Source organism: Brachyistius frenatus, unplaced genomic scaffold (assembly GCF_029030835.1).
Source record: "Brachyistius frenatus isolate BFR_SWC_R1_liver_20210118 unplaced genomic scaffold, ASM2903083v1 Contig_32, whole genome shotgun sequence".
NCBI classification, from domain to species: Eukaryota; Metazoa; Chordata; class Actinopteri; family Embiotocidae; genus Brachyistius; species Brachyistius frenatus.
The window spans coordinates 2779012-2797260 of NW_027210631.1; the positions used below are offsets into that span (position 1 = coordinate 2779012).

The following is an 18249-nucleotide window of genomic DNA, read 5'->3' on the forward strand; positions in this document are numbered from 1 at the left end:
ATCCACACATTAATCTCCAGATTTACACTGTTGGTTTTTTTTCTTTCTTTGTTTCTCCACGAACAAAACAGTCTGTTCTGGAGCTTTTTGTCCACGACACAATATCTTCATCTGCAGACAGAGTTTGGCTGGTTGTTACAGAAATGTTCCATTTTTATATTCTGTTCAACTTGTTGGCAAAACCACTTCGGTGATGAGTATCAATGGGTACGATTGAAAGCTCCAGAGCGGCTACTGAATAAAGCTTGAGGTGAGACTGTTTAATCACCAGCTGAACTTCTAGCATAGCAGCTTCACTATAGTAGGTCTGATGAAGACAGTGACAAGAAAGCTCCAGAAGAACAGTGAGTACCAGTCCCTCAGGGATTTTCACCGTGGTTTTTTTTTGTGATTGTTGCGATCAAAAAGTGAGTTTTTTGTGTGCGAAATACCTGATAAAGAGTAATAAGTTATCACTGCCTTTGATAATAAGCATGCTGGCAGATATATTTAACTTATAACCTTGTTTTTTTAATTTATTGGACTCAGAGAACAAATTGAACTTAAAGGTACAAACCCCGGCACTTCCTTATTTTTCTGGCTAGTTAGCGCAGTTTGTTTTGGTGATGAGGAAAGAGGGAGCAGAGCCTTGTTGATTGTAAATGAGGAGTTCTTTTTGTTTATAAAGCAAAAATTTGATTGAAGAGACAACTTTATGCTGCAATTGTTTCAGCAAAGCTTCTGCTGGCGACATCTTTTGCGAGAAAATCGCAGGAATTTTGCATAATTGCAAGTTCCCACAAATATTATGGCGATTGCTTGAATTTGTGTTAATTATTGCGATCACAAGATTGAGATTTCCTCAAAGGACTGAGTCACAGTGAACAGTAATTCTACCTCCAACTCCGAAATTGCACTTAAACTTAAAAACAAATCCGAACCACAATCTTTTTTTTATCAAAGAGTTATTTTACCCCTGAAACCTCTTTCCATTCTCTCATTTCTGTTGCTTCTCTCCTGATTTCTCCATGGTTACAGCAGCGTGATGGGTGTTTCCATCTTTCTCTGTGTGTGTGTGTGTGTGTGTGTGTGTGTGTGTGTGTGTGTGTGTGTGTGTGTGTGTGTGTGTGTGTGTGTGTGTGTGTGTGTGTAGGTGCATGTTCGTTATCCTAATACCTCATACCTTGTACAAACACAATTGATTCTGTGTGTGGGTGTGTGAGTTAATCATCTTTTGCATTGTGAACAGAGGTAATTCCCCCTGGTTTCACTCACACTCACTCTCTCACACACACACACACACACACACACACACACACACACACACACACACACACACACACACACACACACACACACACACACACACACACACACACACACACACACACACACACACGAACACACAGCAGGTATGCAGGTGAGCCTCTAACACTTATTATGGAGGGTATGATCTTTGTGACGACAGGCAGGCGATAAACCACAGAGCAGAGACATGACTCATACACACACACACACGCGCGCACACACACACACACACACACACACACACACACACACACACACACACACACACACACACACACACACACACACACACACACACACACACACACACGCGCACGAGTGCAGGTTGAAAAGGAATAATGTGTGTTTTTCAGCCCTGTCTGGGATAATGAAGGGCTGGCGGAGGAGAGCCGGGCATCGTTGATGGAAAAGCCTCACATACGTTGCTGTCTATATGCAGCAGTTTGTCCTCCTCATTCATGGACTTCTCCTGCATGTGTCCTCTGTTACTGCTGGAGTGGCCGCACACTGAAACAAGTAATATGTGGCTTTTATTTTCTCTTTTGAAATAACATTTGCTCTGACTTACGCTGAAATGATGATCAACTAATTATTAAGTAATTTATGAAGCAGAATTCTGATTTCAGACTCACAGTTGTTGGTATTTTCTGCTTTTCTTTGCTTTTCACAACTGAAAATAATATTGGACACGTTTGAGTTTTGGATTAATGGTCCAAAAAAAAAATTAAAAATTGAAGATGCTACCCTCCCTCGGGCTCTGAAGACTAAATGATTAACCAGTTTATCAAAAATATAATCAACAGGTGTATATATGAGGTATCTGAACGTCCTTCGTTTGATTCCAGGCAGGAATTTGTTGAATGTCAAACCCCCTCTTTCACTCTGTGCTTTCTTATCTATCTCTGCACTATTAAATGTCAAAACAAAAAAACACAAACACAGTAGAAGGAGCGGCTGATCTTTTTTGACATTTTGACATTGTTTGAACAACATGCTGGTAGTTTTACATTATGTTCACCAGTTTGACTTATTTCAGTTTTGTCATTTTGGCATGCTGGATGGCTAAAAGTACTAAATGAGCCTCCGTTGCTGTTGCTGTGGAGAGAAAGTAAGAGGTACTGTGCTGTTGCCTTAGTTTTTACAATTTCAAATGCAAAACTGTTGGCATGTGGACTGGGACACTCCTCAGGAAATGTCAACAATCAAGAGGATGCTGATGTCCTTTGTCTCATGTCACACAGGTGGAATCGTTAGTATTCAAGCAATCACTGCAATATTTGCGGGGGCTTGCCACTTTGTAAAATTCATACGCAAAAGAAATGTCATCAGTGCTGAAAGCATTAAGACATAAAGCAGCCTTTGCAATCAAAGCAGGCTTTATGAACAAAAATAACTCCTCATATACAATCAGCAAGGCTCTGCTCCCTCCCCGCTCCCATCAAAACAAACTGTGTCCTCGCTAACCGGAAAAACTGGAACAACCGTAAGTGATGGAGTTTGTGGGAAATGTGTTCTCATTGAAATGAGGAATATGAGAAATTACTTTTCTACACACCTCAAGCTGTAAAAGACTGCAGTTTTTGTGCAAACAGTAGGCCAATGTGTTGAAACAATATTATATGGAAAGCATTTAAGTTTCATGTTACCAGCAGATGTAGCCTAAATAAACAGATAGCCTATTCTGTGAAGCTTTGTCACTTTTATGAATATTTTGTAACTTTCAGCCCGATTGGTTCTCTAAGTTCAATAAATAAATAATTTAAAAAAAGATGGCAAGTAAAATATTTCTGCGATATGCAGTATGCTTATTATCGTGAGAATTGTTTACATTTTACTATTTATCAGGTAGATGTTAAAACAAAAATGTCCAATTATTTTCCTTGACTTGCAATTCCCCAAAATTCCTGTAATTTTTACCACAAAAAAACCCACTAAAATCTCTGAAAACCCGAGCTCTGTTTCCTCACAATAACAACACCATCTTCCCGCTCATCTTCCCGTTCTGTGACATAAATTGATGCAGCAGATTTGGTGGTTTCCCGCTCTGCCCGTCTGCTCGCTTCTCCCCTCAGTCATTTCCAGTAATGACACTCATTTGTCTAAACGAATGTCTGCATCTCTCCCTCATTACTGAACGCCATTCTCATTTTCTCTAATGTTACACTGCACAGCCAAATTAGCAAACCTACTGTATTCAGTCGCACAATGCATCTGTATTGTCACAGCCTGCACGCAAGCCGGCAGTTTGATATTTCTGTGTTTACGTGCTTGTGTGTAAAAGGGAGACAAAAAGAGAGTCTTTGTTACTTTTGAAAGTTTTCTGTAGGAGGCACAATTTACTCCTCTTGTACGGTAATGAGCTGCTTGTGTTAAACACTGTGAGGTATCAACACATGGCAGCTCGCCTGCTCCAGTAAAATGTGCTCACCTGCAGCACGAATGCTAAAACAGCTTCGATCGCTCCCAATAAGCAGAATCCAGGACGAATGTATTGAAACATCGAGCGAGCCATTTTTGAGTGTACGCGTGCCCATCAGGGCGGTTTTTTTTTAATCGACTTTGACAGTAAACAGCTGATCCTGGAGGCTTACCTATTTCAAATAAAGCAGAAATGTGCGAGGCCCAAAGGCTGGCAAACACTAAAAGGGCAGCACACACTGGTAGCATGTGATATGTGTCAAAACACCAGTATCAGCACTCTATGGTTCTCTGTGTGAACACACACACACACACACACACACACACACACACACACACACACACACACACACACACACACACACACTGGTGGCATCAATACACGCTTCAACACATCTTTGAGTTTCTGCATCAAGATATGCAGCTTTTCCATTTCCCAGTATCAACGCCTCAGAGAAGCTTTAATTACACATCTCAAGTGTTCTTTGGATTTTAACGTTCAGCTGCTGTACTTTAACTTCTGTCTTTATGATGCCTTCAGGTGTCAAAGGGACACAATGCATTTTTAAGTGTTTTACAGCACATGGAAAAGATTTCAGCAGGTGGATTTGTCCATTAAACACCCACAGCAGTGTCTCCCGTAAGTTGAGCATTTACTTGCGGTGGTGGGTGTGTAGCAGATGCGTATACAGAGCTCATGCAAATTCATTTCTTTATCCAGCATTTACACAGATGTTCCATAAATTCCTACTGCAGTGCACGCAACTCGTCTGTGGACAGACTAATCTGAAAAATGTTAAATAAAGCATTCTGATATAAGATGTACTTCTATTGAAATTGTGTTTCCCCTTTGATTGGGACCTCTTGGCTCTCCTGAAAGAAACACGTCTGGGTCCAAAGCTAGTATGTGGCTGTGAAGCTGGAGGGCTTTTAATTTGAAAAGTCACGGCATTTAACCAACTCTGATCTCTCACTCACTCAGCGACAGACACTGTTTACAGTTCAGTTTACAGCTCAGCCAAAAATATTGTATTCATTTTATTTCACTAATTTATGAGCACCTGTTTCTTTCCAGCTCAGTTTAAGAGTCTCTGCTGTGTTTTGCAGGGTTTTGACGGTCGCAGTGTTTTCTGTCCTCTGATCTCTGTGTGTTTAACCTCTGCTGCACAACACGCTGTGGAGCAGACATACAGGAAGGAGATTGCACCTGTAGCGTCGTTCTCTCTGACATAATACAAAATTAATATATAAAAAAAAATGCTAAAATGTGTCACTAAATATACCTTAGAGGCCTGTCGGTGTAAATCTACGCGGGAAACACTGCACATGATCAAAATCCCCAGCTACTGTCTCAACTATACTACAAGAGATGTAGCCATGAAGAATTATTAAGTGAATTGATGCCCTTTATATTCAGAACTGCAACCATGAAATGTTAAAACTATGTTAGCGTGAAACACTTCCTGTATTCTAAAGCCTCTTTGTGTTATACAATAAAGACGTATCTAAACCTAACAGTTACTTTAAACACCAACAACGAGCTCAGTGAACCAAACAGGATCCCCAGCCTGCTTCTCGCTGCTCATATTGTGCAGCTGCTCTGCGCTTTGTCTCTCACACACACACACACACACACACACACACACACACACACACACACACACACACACACACACACACACACACACACACACACACACACAGTTTCAGTCCTGAAGCGTGTGTATTTATGTACGTGTTCATGTGTGTGTGTGTGTGTGTGTGTGTGTGTGTGTGTGTGTGTGTGTGTGTGTGTGTGTGTGTGTGTGTGTGTGTGTGTGTGTGTGTGTGTGTGTGTGTGTGTGGTAGGTGGGCTGTGGATCGTGACCTGGGGGCGGGAGGGTGGGGTGTTGGCTGGGTGGAAAGGGGTATGATGTGTGGAAGAGAGCGACGATGCAGTTGCCCCGGTAACAGGGAATTAGTAGGCTTATGCTGCGTGCGTGTGTGTGTGTGTGTGTGTGTGTGTGTGTGTGTGTGTGTGTGTGTGTGTGTGTGTGTGTGTGTGTGTGTGTGTGTGTGTGTGTGTGTGTGTGTGTGTGTGTTTTGTGCCACAGCACTCACTTCCTCAGCACGGCGATCTCGTTCTCGATGCTGCTCTCCTTCCCCTTCAGAGCCTTCTTGGGGATGCACTTCACCGCAAACATGCGGCCCGTCAGCCTCTCCTGGGCCAGGACCACCTCTGAAAACGCCCCTCTGTGAACACACGGGATGAAAAAACAAGTCTTGTTGGACAATAGAAACTTCAATATTCTCTCTTTTGCGTTAAGTTTTTCCGTTATAGAGTCGAGGAAACAAACTGTGAACCCTGCAGCGTCACGTGTAAAATAAAATGATCTGAAGAAACTAAATCTTAAAGCCTTATACGAACAAGCGGTGGTGGAAGTATTCAGATTCTTTACTTAAGTAAAAGTAAAAATACAACAAAGTAAAAATACTCCAATACAAGTAAAAGTCCTGCATCAAAAGTTCTACTTAAATACAGAAGATATTAACAGCAAAATGTGGTTAAAATATTCTATTGTAAGTGCAGATTTGGTCCCTCCGACCGATATATTATTATATTTGACATCAGTAGATTATCAATACTCAATCATCAGTGTGTGAGCAGCATGTTTCTGTTGTAGTTGCTGCAGGTGGAGCTAGTTTTATGTCCTTTATATCCGGGAACAACAAATAAATGTGAGGGGTTATCAGAGAAAGAAGAAAACAACAACATTTTTGATCCACATGCATTTTTATCCTCGTGATCTTTTTTGGGGGGGGAATCTTTTATTTTCCAGATTTTTATAACAATTTAAGAGAACGCACAAAACCTCACAACACAGAACGCCAGAGAAAAACTTTAAAGACCACCCCCCAATAAAAAGAAGAAAAAGGTTGATGAGATACTGCAGTAACTCAAAATAGTTGCGGTCCTCTGGTGTCAGGTTTGTACTCATGTACTCCAGATAAGGCGGACAAGTGTTCAGAAAAAGTGTTATATCTTTTTTTAAGAGAGGAATGCAACTGTTCGTGTCCACTGAACATTTGTCAAAGATAGGAGGGGAATCCGACTTCCGTATCATTGCTTTGTATTTCCAAACCACACATAAAGCATTTTCTGCTAATTTAATTTGGGACTTAGTTAAAGATCTGCTGACATTTGTGAAATTCCCCAGTAAGCATATCCTACTGAGGAAACTTTCATATGAAGTCAATTGTGATTATTTGTGATTATTTGTCTATCTAAAATTTCCTCCACAAGTAGCTCAGTGGTGTCAGCAGCATTCACATCTCAACAAATCCCTCGTGTCCAAGTCTAATCCAACTAACATGAACTGTACACCACAATGTCCTCCTCATCGGCTCCAGCAAACAGTTGGTCAGGAATTATTCCAACCTGTTCAGGGAGGCAAGTTTAAGGTTTCAAATAATATCTTAGCTTTATGTTATTGGTGTGTCTACACTTAACAAAGCAAACACACAGAACAAAACACTCATTTGAAATAAAAAAAAAAGAGAGTCAGATTTAACACTGGATTCGGTTATTTTGCCTTTAAGGTGCCATTTGCGACATGTACGTTCTGCCTGTGACGTTAATATCCAGAGAATAACACAGCGGTGGTGTAATGGGTTTGGATCTGCCGAGTGTGACATTAGAGCATTAGCAATTTCTTCATCTGCTCATTTAGAACAACTATGATGGTTGAAAAACCTTTTCTCGCACGACGATCCTCGATCTCAATCACAACATCAGCATCAGCCAAAATAATTGGAAGTTTATATTCAGCTGTGTCTTTCAGGTCTTGAATGACTGTGTGTGTGTGTGTGTGTGTGTGTGTGTGTGTGTGTGTGTGTGTGTGTGTGTGTGTGTGTGTGTGTGTGTGTGTGTGTGTGTGTGTGTGTGTGTGTGTGTGTGTGTGTGTGTGTGTGTGTTTATCATGATGACAAACAGGGTGATGAATGAAGATGAGCCTATTGGCAGCTAATCTGCTTCAACCTGGCGGTGACTCCTGTGTCCATGTGCGTCAGTTTCAGCGACGCATCACAGTAAACATGTCTGTGTCCTTGTCTCCTCCCTCCCTCCTTGTCTCCTCCCTCCCTCCTTGTCTCCTCTCTCCCTCCTTGTCTCCTCTCTCCCTCCTTGTCTCCTTCCTCCCTCCCTCCTTGTCTCCTCTCTGCCTCCTTGTCTCCTCTCTGCCTCCTTGTCTCCTCTCTCCCTCCTTGTCTCCTCTCTCCCTCCTTGTCTCCTCCCTCCCTCCTTGTCTCCTCCCTCCCTCCTTGCCTCCTCTCTCCCTCTTTGTCTCCTCTCTGCCTGTTTAATTAATGCTGTTTCAACATAGTCCTATTGTATGCACAGAAAGCCTTTTACAATTTGAAGTGTCTATAAAACACAGAAAAATCGCGGGAATTTTAACAAATTGCAACGCCCCTCAAATATTGCGGCGATTTCTGGAATTTGCGTGAATTATTGAGATCGCAATTTCCTGAAGGGAATTGGAAATGCAAAAAGTTCAAAACCCCAAAGTCTAAAAGCACTTCATGACCCAGCTCCTGATGATAATGTGCACTTTTGTTCACCTCTGAAAGTGAAGGAATAAAGGAAACAAATTGGAAAAAGCCGCGGTTCATAGGCAGGAAGCTGCAACAACATTACACCACTGGGAATGATAAAAAGAAAGTGTGGACGGACAGTCAAGTCATGTTTTAATATTACTCTATTAAGCCTGTTCTGCTGATTAAACATTTCTAATATCTGTCAGGCCAATATACATTTCATCAGGCAAGACTCATTCAGGAACGCGCACATGAATTCATTTCCATTTCTCCATCTGACGCAGCTGCCTGCCTGGAAAATGAATTTCCCATCACGTTGCCTGTCATACCGTTGACCACCACATTAAACCTTCATTACACCTCCAGTTTTTTATTCGGCTACGGTTTCATTCGTGTGTATTACAGTGATTGTATTTGTGCTGCGACTGCAAGTGTGTTGTATATGCTCATCATCCAAGCAGACGGAGATTGTAGTGAACGAACGCTCTATCGTGTCAATATGTTGCGGCTGCCTTGCAAAAAGCCCTCGAGCGTGGCACGAGTTTAATAACACTAGTCACGAATATGATCTGGTACTTGCGTGATAAAAGTCCTCTCTGAGGTGGTCGAGACAGCCTGAAAATAATGTCGCAATATTTTAGGGTATTTTGGTGATAATGATATTTTTGACGATATGACAAACTATGTAATGATTTACAACAAAATATGTGCCATAGTTTTATATGTGGGCATAAACATAACAGCTTGCCTTTAAATATTCAGTAAAAACTAAGAATATTACTGAAGTTTGTCAAACATCTGATCTCTTCAAACCAAACTCCCTGAGTCACTCCGCTTTTTAGAACTCCCACACCTGTCAGCTGTCAATCAAGGTTAAAGGAGGCTGTGTGGGTTTAAACCAGCCAATCATAAGAGGGGAAGAGCCTCCTCTGGTTTCCACCAGTGAATTGTCAAATGTCAGGCCAATCCTCCAAAGCATAACTCCTAACTTGAGAGAGCGGAGTGAACCTGAGAGAGTGAACCTGAGAGAGTGAACCTGAGAGAGTGAACCTGAGAGGGCGGAGTGAACCTGAGAGAGAGTGAACCTGAGAGAGAGAGGAGTGAACCTGAGAGAGAGAGAGAGGAGTGAACCTGAGAGAGAGAGAGGAGTGAACCTGAGAGAGAGAGGAGTGAACCTGAGAGAGTGAACCTGAGAGAGAGAGAGAGTGAACCTGAGAGAGTGAACCTGAGAGAGAGAGGAGTGAACCTGAGAGAGTGAACCTGAGAGAGAGAGGAGTGAACCTGAGAGAATGAACCTGAGAGAGTGAACCTGAGAGGGCGGAGTGAACCTGAGAGAGAGAGGAGTGAACCTGAGAGAATGAACCTGAGAGAGTGAACCTGAGAGGGCGGAGTGAACCTGAGAGAGAGAGGAGTGAACCTGAGAGAGTGAACCTGAGAGAGAGAGGAGTGAACCTGAGAGAATGAACCTGAGAGAGTGAACCTGAGAGGGCGGAGTGAACCTGAGAGGGCGGAGTGAACCTGAGAGAGTGAACCTGAGAGAGAGAGGAGTGAACCTGAGAGAGAGAGAGAGAGGAGTGAACCTGAGAGAGAGAGAGGAGTGAACCTGAGAGAGAGAGGAATGAACCTGAGAGAGAGAGGAGTGAACCTGAGGGAGAGGAGTGAACCTGAGAGAGTGAACCTGAGAGAGAGAGGAGTGAACCTGAGAGAGTGAACCTGAGAGAGAGAGGAGTGAACCTGAGAGAGTGAACCTGAGAGAGTAAACCTGAGGGAGAGAGGAGTGAACCTGAGAGAGTGAACCTGAGAGAGAGGAGTGAACCTGAGAGAGATAGGAGTGAACCTGAGAGAGAGAGAGGAGTGAACCTGAGAGAGTGAACCTGAGAGAGTGAACCTGAGAGAGAGAGGAGTGAACCTGAGAGAGAGAGGAGTGAACCTGAGAGAGTGAACCTGAGAGAGAGAGGAGTGAACCTGAGAGAGAGGAGTGAACTGAGAGAGAGGAGTGAACCTGAGAGAGAGAGAGAGAGAGGAGTGAACCTGAGAGAGAGGAGTGAACTGAGAGAGAGTGCACACCCTGCAGCACTCGCCTGGCACCAATTTTGTTGAGCATGGTTTCTGCTTTGTGCACTTGCTGCTCAGCTGTGTGCACACGGGGATCATTCTTCAACTCTGTTCATGGTTCGTTTCTCACCAGCTTCCTGTCCAACTCTTAGTTGTTGCCGTTGTGCACGATCATGCAACAGACAGTTAATATTATATAATATATATATATAATTTGCTTGTTCACATGTTTTATCACACTCATGACTTATGACATACTCTAAATTTGATGGCCTACTGAAGCCCTTTAGAGAGCAAAGCACATTTGATTCATCAGCCACAGGTCTTCAAAACACCAGCGTATCAACACAGTTCATCGCTGGCTTTCCTGCAGTCGTAGCTTTTGGTGTTTTTCTCTCAACACTCACCAAGAATCTTGTTTTCTTCTCAGCTCCGCTCCTCCTCCTCCTTTTCCTCCTCTTCCTCCTCCTCCTCCTCCTTTTCCTCCTCCTCCTCTACCTCCTCCTCCTCCTCCACCTCCGCTCTTTGTCTCTCACCTCATGCTCCACACATCTTTTACGCTGACAAGTGTTCATATTGCCAGTTGCCCCTGGTGATGAAGATGGACCATTCGCTTCAATTGACTCAAACACACACACACGCGCGCACACACACACACACACACACACACACGCACACGCACACTCGCACACCGCAGAGACCTTTTTGCACTCATAATGCCTGCTGTGGGTTTTGGTGAATTCAAAACCAGATGAAAACAAGTGGACCGTGCTGTCTATATTGATGCTTGATTTACTCTCACATTCACACACACACACACACACACACACACACACACACACACACACACACACACACACACACACACACACACACACACACACACACACACACACACACACACTTGCTTGGGGCTTTTCATTTATTCCCCTCAGTCAGAGGCATACACTCATAAAGATACATGTGTCTCTCACACAGTCACCTGTGTGTGTGTGTGTGTGTGTGTGTGTGTGTGTGTGTGTGTGTGTGTGTGTGTGTGTGTGTGTGTGTGTGTGTGTGTGTGTGTGTGTGTGTGTGTGTGTGTGTGTGTGTGTGTGTGTGTGTGTGTGTGTGTGTGTGTGTGGACGGTGTCTTCAACCCAACTGACGGTACTTAAAGTCATCTTTAACCTGCATTAAACTTTCCTCCATTATAATCCCAATAATCTAATAATAATACCAGCAGAGAACAAACAGTATAATAAAAGAGTTAATAAGAACAGGGAGTCACACACACAACCTGTTGAGAGCCTGATAGTTCCCTCAGGCTTGGATGGACATTAATGGTTAAAGAAAACTCTTGATAAAGAGAATGAATGCGGATACTATTCAGGGAAAGATCAACAACACAGCAAATGTTCTGCTATTGAGTTGAATTCATAGTATTTTGAGTACATTTCTTGCCAAAGCCTGCTCACATGGGTTGCTGGGAATACACACTATTCTGCATGGTTGCTGTTGTGTGTTTCCAAGTCTTGCAACAAGAATTGTTCTGCTGCTGACAAGAAAGATCACTAACGCTAACAAACATGGAAAGATACCAGAAAATGCAAATAAAATAAATCGTATTAACTATCAGCAAATTAGTTCTTAAAACTTAACTTTGTTAATTTAAAAAATCCCAGGTAAACCTTTAACCCTACTGTGACCCTCGTAGTCTCTGGATCTCCACAACTGAACATGTACAGAAGATTGATCATTAAAACACAAAGTAAAAGTGCATTTGTGGTCCAGTAGAGGTCAGCTGAGGGCAGCTACTCAAACACCTTTCTACTAAGACAGTGAATGTTGGGCTTCGTTTCAAATGGTTTACCTAACACTTACTATTTTGAGAGCATGAGCACATTCACACTAACAAGTGTGGAAACATGCAGTGCACAAGTACCTGGATTATGTACTCAAAAAGATACAAAAAACAACAACATGTGAAACGCCGGACACTCTCCCCGCTCAACGGTCGCTGTCTTGGCTTCGTAGCAGAAAGGGACGGACCGTCGAACTACAGTATTTTCAAACTGCAGCGGCAGAGGAAGCTGCAGCTGTTGCGAAACGTCACACAAAATGTATTCTATTTCATTTAGGCTTCGCCATCGAAGAGCTGTCGCAATAGATAAAGGCCTGTTCTCATAGAGTCTGGGGTTTCATCAAGTACCAGTGTACCGCTGTTAGAAAGAAACCATCGGTGTGTTTATTATGTGTGTTAAACAGAGGGCAAGAAAACATGTTGATTTCTGGGTAAAATAATTAAAGCTGCAGATATGTTGGCGGGTGAGGCATTCAAATGTTCCGGTTATTTACGGTCAGTGCAGAACCGCAGTGGGCGAACTGAGGCAACTACTATGTCGAAATTCAAGTCCAACGCATGTAAATGTACTAACACCTGAGAGTACTATATGTGAGTCTACTGAGGGAAGTATAGCATTTAAAACAGTTTTTAATGTCCATCAGAAGGAACCACCTTAAAGTTCAGTGGAGCCAAAATCACAACAGATTATAGTGAAAACAATGTTGATGCACAATCTGATGTGAAGAAAATGTGAATGTGAGATCATCAAGTAGCAAAGAAGCAATGAATAGCAAAAAATATGGATGTGTGTCATTTGCATTTTACACACAGAAAACACACGCACACACTGTTTGTGAACGGTAGGAAAGAGCAGAAGAGAAATGAAGCTGAGCTGTACTGAAATGAGAATAAAGGTCAGAAACGAGAGAGAAGGAGAGAAATGAAAATATGAATGGACGCAGAATGGATCAAATAAATAAAGTACATATTCACACAAACACACCAGCACGACCGCGACGGCAGGAACGCACCATGGTCCACTTCATGTTTTCTCAAATACATTTTCTTGCAACACACACACACACACCCACACCACACACGCCCACACACACGCCCACACACACACACACACACACACACACACACACACACACACACACACACACACACACACACACACACACACACACACATGTTGAAGAACCTGTAGGGTTCATTTGATTGGGGGAGGTGAACTTTTACAACATCTGGCAGCTGGGTTCACACAATAGGTTGTGCTTGTGTGTGTGTGTGTGTGTGTGTGTGTGTGTGTGTGTGTGTGTGTGTGTGTGTGTGTGTGTGTGTGTGTGTGTGTGTGTGTATTAGGTCTTGACTGCCAGTCGTCCCCCCCCGCTCGCATTACCTGCGGCAACAATGATTGCATTTTCTCCTGTATGAACCTGTGTAATTGTGTCAGTCGAGCTTCGCTGCCTCCATCAGTCCTCCGAGCAGGAAATGTATTGGCAGCAACAGTGTGTGTGTGTGTGTGTGTGTGTGTGTGTGTGTGTGTGTGTGATCCTCCATCAAGCACGTATCCAGCAGGGAAACAGGCTGTCTCACACACACACACACACACACACACACACACACACACACACACACACACACACACACACACACACACACGCACGCACGCACGCACGCACGCACGCACGCACGCACGCACGCACGCACGCACGCACGCAGTATAAGACAGAGATAGAGAGGGAGAGACTAGAATAGGCTGACAAGGTGACAGTGACACATTTAATGTGGAGACTGACAGCAGCCATCAGTGTTTCTCAATGTCAAGCTGAAAATACCGTCGTCGAAAAAGTTGTTCAGTCATCAGATTCCTTCATGTTTTATAGAGAAAGCAGAAATCCACATAGAACCAAGGTTAAACTGCTGAGAACACATCGCACGTTTGTACTTTCGAGAGCGTGATGGTTTCAGCGAGCTGATACAGCAGTGAGAAAACATTCGCGTTTTGATGCCAACCGCTCCAAGCAAGAGAAGAGGATTTCCCCGGTGGCCTCGTGGTCGTGGTGTTTGCGCTGCAACTCGGGTTTGATTCCCGACCAACAACTTGGTGTGGCAGCCGTCACAGCTAGAAATGATGCAGTGAATTGTTCTAAAAAAACGTTTTGAGTGTATTACGTTATGATGTTATGTGATATTATTCTCTAAAAACTTTCTACAACAATGTAATTTCTTTTTAAAGAATGTTATCACAAATCATTTGCATAATGTTCTTTAAGTATGTTATTATACCTAAACTGATCACATTCTGGAAAAATAAAACAAAAACTGACAGCATTAAAAAAAAAAAATGGTAGCATAAATAATTTGCATGTTTTCACAGTATCCTACTTTAAATAATAACGTGAAAAGAGAGATATCATCTACTGACAACAGTTTCAGAATTTGGGCATAAAGCAAAAATATTTTTAAAATGTGTTTAGAGAACGTTATCCCGCCGTTACAAAGAACATACTGAGACCTTCCCACTGAAAATATTACTAGAACACTGAATACATTTTGTAGAACGTTTTCAGAAGGAAAAATTCATTCCAGCTGCGAAGGTCGATAAGTGCGACCGAAGAGTCGCTAATTCGATCCCCTGGACTTGGCAGTAAAACAAAACTGGGCTTGGGAAGCGAATGAATAGCATTTCCCATTCTTCACATCCACTGCTGACGTGCCCTTTAGCAAGAAACTGTTCCTCGGGCGCCGCAGCTGCTCACTGTTAACAGGTGTGTAACATGCCGGCAAAAAAAAAAAAAAAGCAACATTCTTCTTCTTCTTTCTGGGAGCCAACACGAAACAATTTTGGGAGGAAACCAGATCAGAAAGCAGCGCAGCAGCAACATGAGTTACACTGTGACCGAAACATTAGGTCCGATTAGGTCTGCTCATAACGACGATGCGTACCACGTACGACGGTGCATGTTCATCATCCTTCTTTACCGGCACGCCAATGCGCCAGTTAGCACTAAAACCAAAGGACGGCTGAGGCTGGTGGGAATACATGACAAGTTAAGGGAGCACCAGCTTGTAACGGGTTTGTAAAAATCCTGCTTAATAGTAGTTTAGCATCTTATAAGCTTTGAAATTCATCTTTTATTCAAGATGTCCACTGTGTTTTCCACCAGGACCCGAATCAAGACGCCCGGCAACAACACAACAACCGCCGTATGTGTCTCTTCACGCTGCCAAAAGTGATAATCCCAATTTGATGAATAAAACATCCTAATGATGGAGTGAACAAAACTCAAGCTTTTGTATAATTAGTTGGATTTCTCAGCTGTATAAACATGAACAGCAACAACAACAACAACCACACTATCCATTAGTGCCCTTCTGTCCACTCAGAAAGTGGTCAAGCACAGAGGAATTAAAGCAAAATTGAGTATCTGAAATGTCACTAATGGTCAATAGTAATTACACAAATTCACTGAGTGAGCAATGTTAAATCATCTCACACGAGATCAGGAGCAAACACGAACCTCCTCCCGGCACAATCTCATCTGTAGCCCCTCGTTAACTCCCTCAGATTTAATGTTTGGAGAGCATTTCCCTCTGTTTACACTTCACAAAGCCATTTTATCAGCTCTTAATGATGTCCTAATGTATCCAAAGGTTTTCTTCCCACTTCCCATCAAGTTTTATTTTTCACAGTAGTAACACACATCTGAAGGGCAATGAACAGAACTGTTTGTCAAAATGAAAGCACAGACGCATGTTACCATCCCTCATTAACAAATGAGAATGAGAGATAAACGACAAAAAAGGCAGCTGGGAAAGAAGCAGTTATCTTTCTGGATTCACATGGTTCACACACACACGCACACGCACACACACACACACACACACACACACACACACACACACACACACACACACACACACACACACACACACGCGCGCACACACGCAGAGAGGGATAATGTCAGCTCTGTAGGCCTGTTCCTGCCCAATCAATAATTAGCAGTTTAATCAAAGCAGAAGTGGTCGCCTGTGAATGGACTCATGCACACGCACACACACACACACACACACACACACACACACACACACACACACACACACACACACACACACACACACACACACACACACACACACACACACACACACACACACACACACACACACACACACACACACACACACACACACACACACACACACACACACACACACACACACACACACACACACACACACACACACACACACACACACACAGAGAGAGACAGAGGCCCTGATAATGACATAGCACGGACAAAGGCAGTTATACAGCGCAAAACTAACGTCATCGCCGGCACGTCACGCACACGAGCATTAAAACAGATGCACCATTATTTTCATGTGCTTTGAATACAAAGTAATTTGCCTTGGTGTGTCATTGTCTTGATGGCAATGAAAAGACAGGCCATTTGCCAGAGCACGCACGCAGAGGAAGTTGATGGGCTGTAAAAGAAGCGAGGAAGACCGTAATGCACAGAGAAGAGGAAGAAAAAAGAATACGAGTGAAATAATTTAAAGGGTTTATGTTCAGCAGATTGGAAAGAGAGAATGACGCTGACAAAGAGATAAAGAGAGAGGCTGGTAGATGAAATGCAGTTGGCGGGTAGCTGCTGTGGATTGGTGGAGTTTTGGACCGAAGCCATTTGGCCCTCGTAGGGGAATATTTCATCTGAAGCATCTTTCACCAGCCAGCAGGCCGAGCGGTTTTGGTGAAATTCAAGAGGAAGGAGGGAAGACAGCGTTTAATCGCACCTATTGTATGACACACTGAGATAGTTGACTTCACTGGATTTATTGTGTGGTGTTAAATTCCTTTAGGCTCAAATTGCGCAGTCCGAAGGCAGCCAAAGTTCACCTGTCACATGACTAGCAGGTTCCGGTGTAGCAACCTCTCACCCTTCAAACATAATCTCTTGCATTTTGGGGTCATTTCTTGTTGTTCGTTGGAGACTCAGTGTTCAGACCACAGTTCAAATAACATCTGCAGAGCTCAGTAAAACACGCTGGCTGTGAAGGCAGCCTGATGTTACGCAGTGACGGAGAAACCTCCTCACAGGTGACCGTGGCGGCGAGAGAAAGGTGGGGATTCAGTGAAGCCAAGTTGCCATGGCAACATTAACTAAACATAACATCGGTGACTATTTTAACACATTGAGACACAAACTTAGAACATTTTCAAGTGCACAGGAGGGTGACAGATAAAAGAAATATCAGCTCGTTCACTAAATATGTCAAGTTCAATCACAGATAAATGTATGAAGTGATGCACAACACAATAAATGTTCTCATCTCTTATTAATCTTGGATTTGATTATTTAAGCCATCAGGAGCATGTTAGGTGGTAGCTTCAATAAATAACTACAACAAGAGGATGCAAAGTACAAAGTGCACAAAAAGTCTTTTGTATCCTAAATCCTACTTTAGGAGAAGATTCATGTAAAAGGATACAAGATTCTACTTTTCCTCCCCTGATGCTGTTTCTGATGACACACAGAGGTCATACAAGACTGCATGAATACTTGCAATAAAATAAATCAGCTTTTACAATAAAAAGAACAACGAACCTGTTTCATGGACAATAATCCATCGGATCGTGTTTGATGCCCGATTTGTTTTTTAGCAATGTTGCCATGTTCCGAGCAATTTGTTTTTTATTGATTTGGGTCTACGTGCAAATTAATGGAGTTGTTCCTCGGACTCTGCAGTCTCATTATGAATCATAAAATAACAAGAACCTCACAGAGCCTGAAGCAGTTTCAAACAAGAGTTTCCCAAAAGAGGCAGAAACCTTTCTACCGCTTTGCTTCTACGGCTTCCCAGAACAATGTCATACTCATGAAAATGGCATCTACTTTATTGATAGTTATTCTATTTTGAGGGGTATTTTTGTGCCCTTAGTACAGACGGTAAAGAGGTAGCCGAAAATAAGTGCGAGAGAAGCAAATAAAGGCACAACATAGGACATTTACTGTCACGCAATGCAAAGAAAATCAGTGTTGAAGGTAAGTGCCAATTGAAGCTGCAAATTTCTCGGTGCGC

At 42.8% G+C, this 18249-nt stretch overlaps 1 protein-coding gene across 2 annotated transcripts in view; it reads right to left on the reverse strand.

Moving 5' to 3' along the window:
* camk1da (calcium/calmodulin-dependent protein kinase 1Da) overlaps positions 1-18249 on the reverse strand; it is a 66927-nt gene that overhangs the window by 28659 nt on the left and 20019 nt on the right. For both annotated transcript variants that reach the window (XM_069700114.1, XM_069700115.1), the window contains exon 2: positions 5806-5937. In XM_069700114.1, the coding sequence (XP_069556215.1) occupies positions 5806-5937 (132 nt within the window). The remainder of the gene's footprint in view (positions 1-5805; positions 5938-18249) is intronic.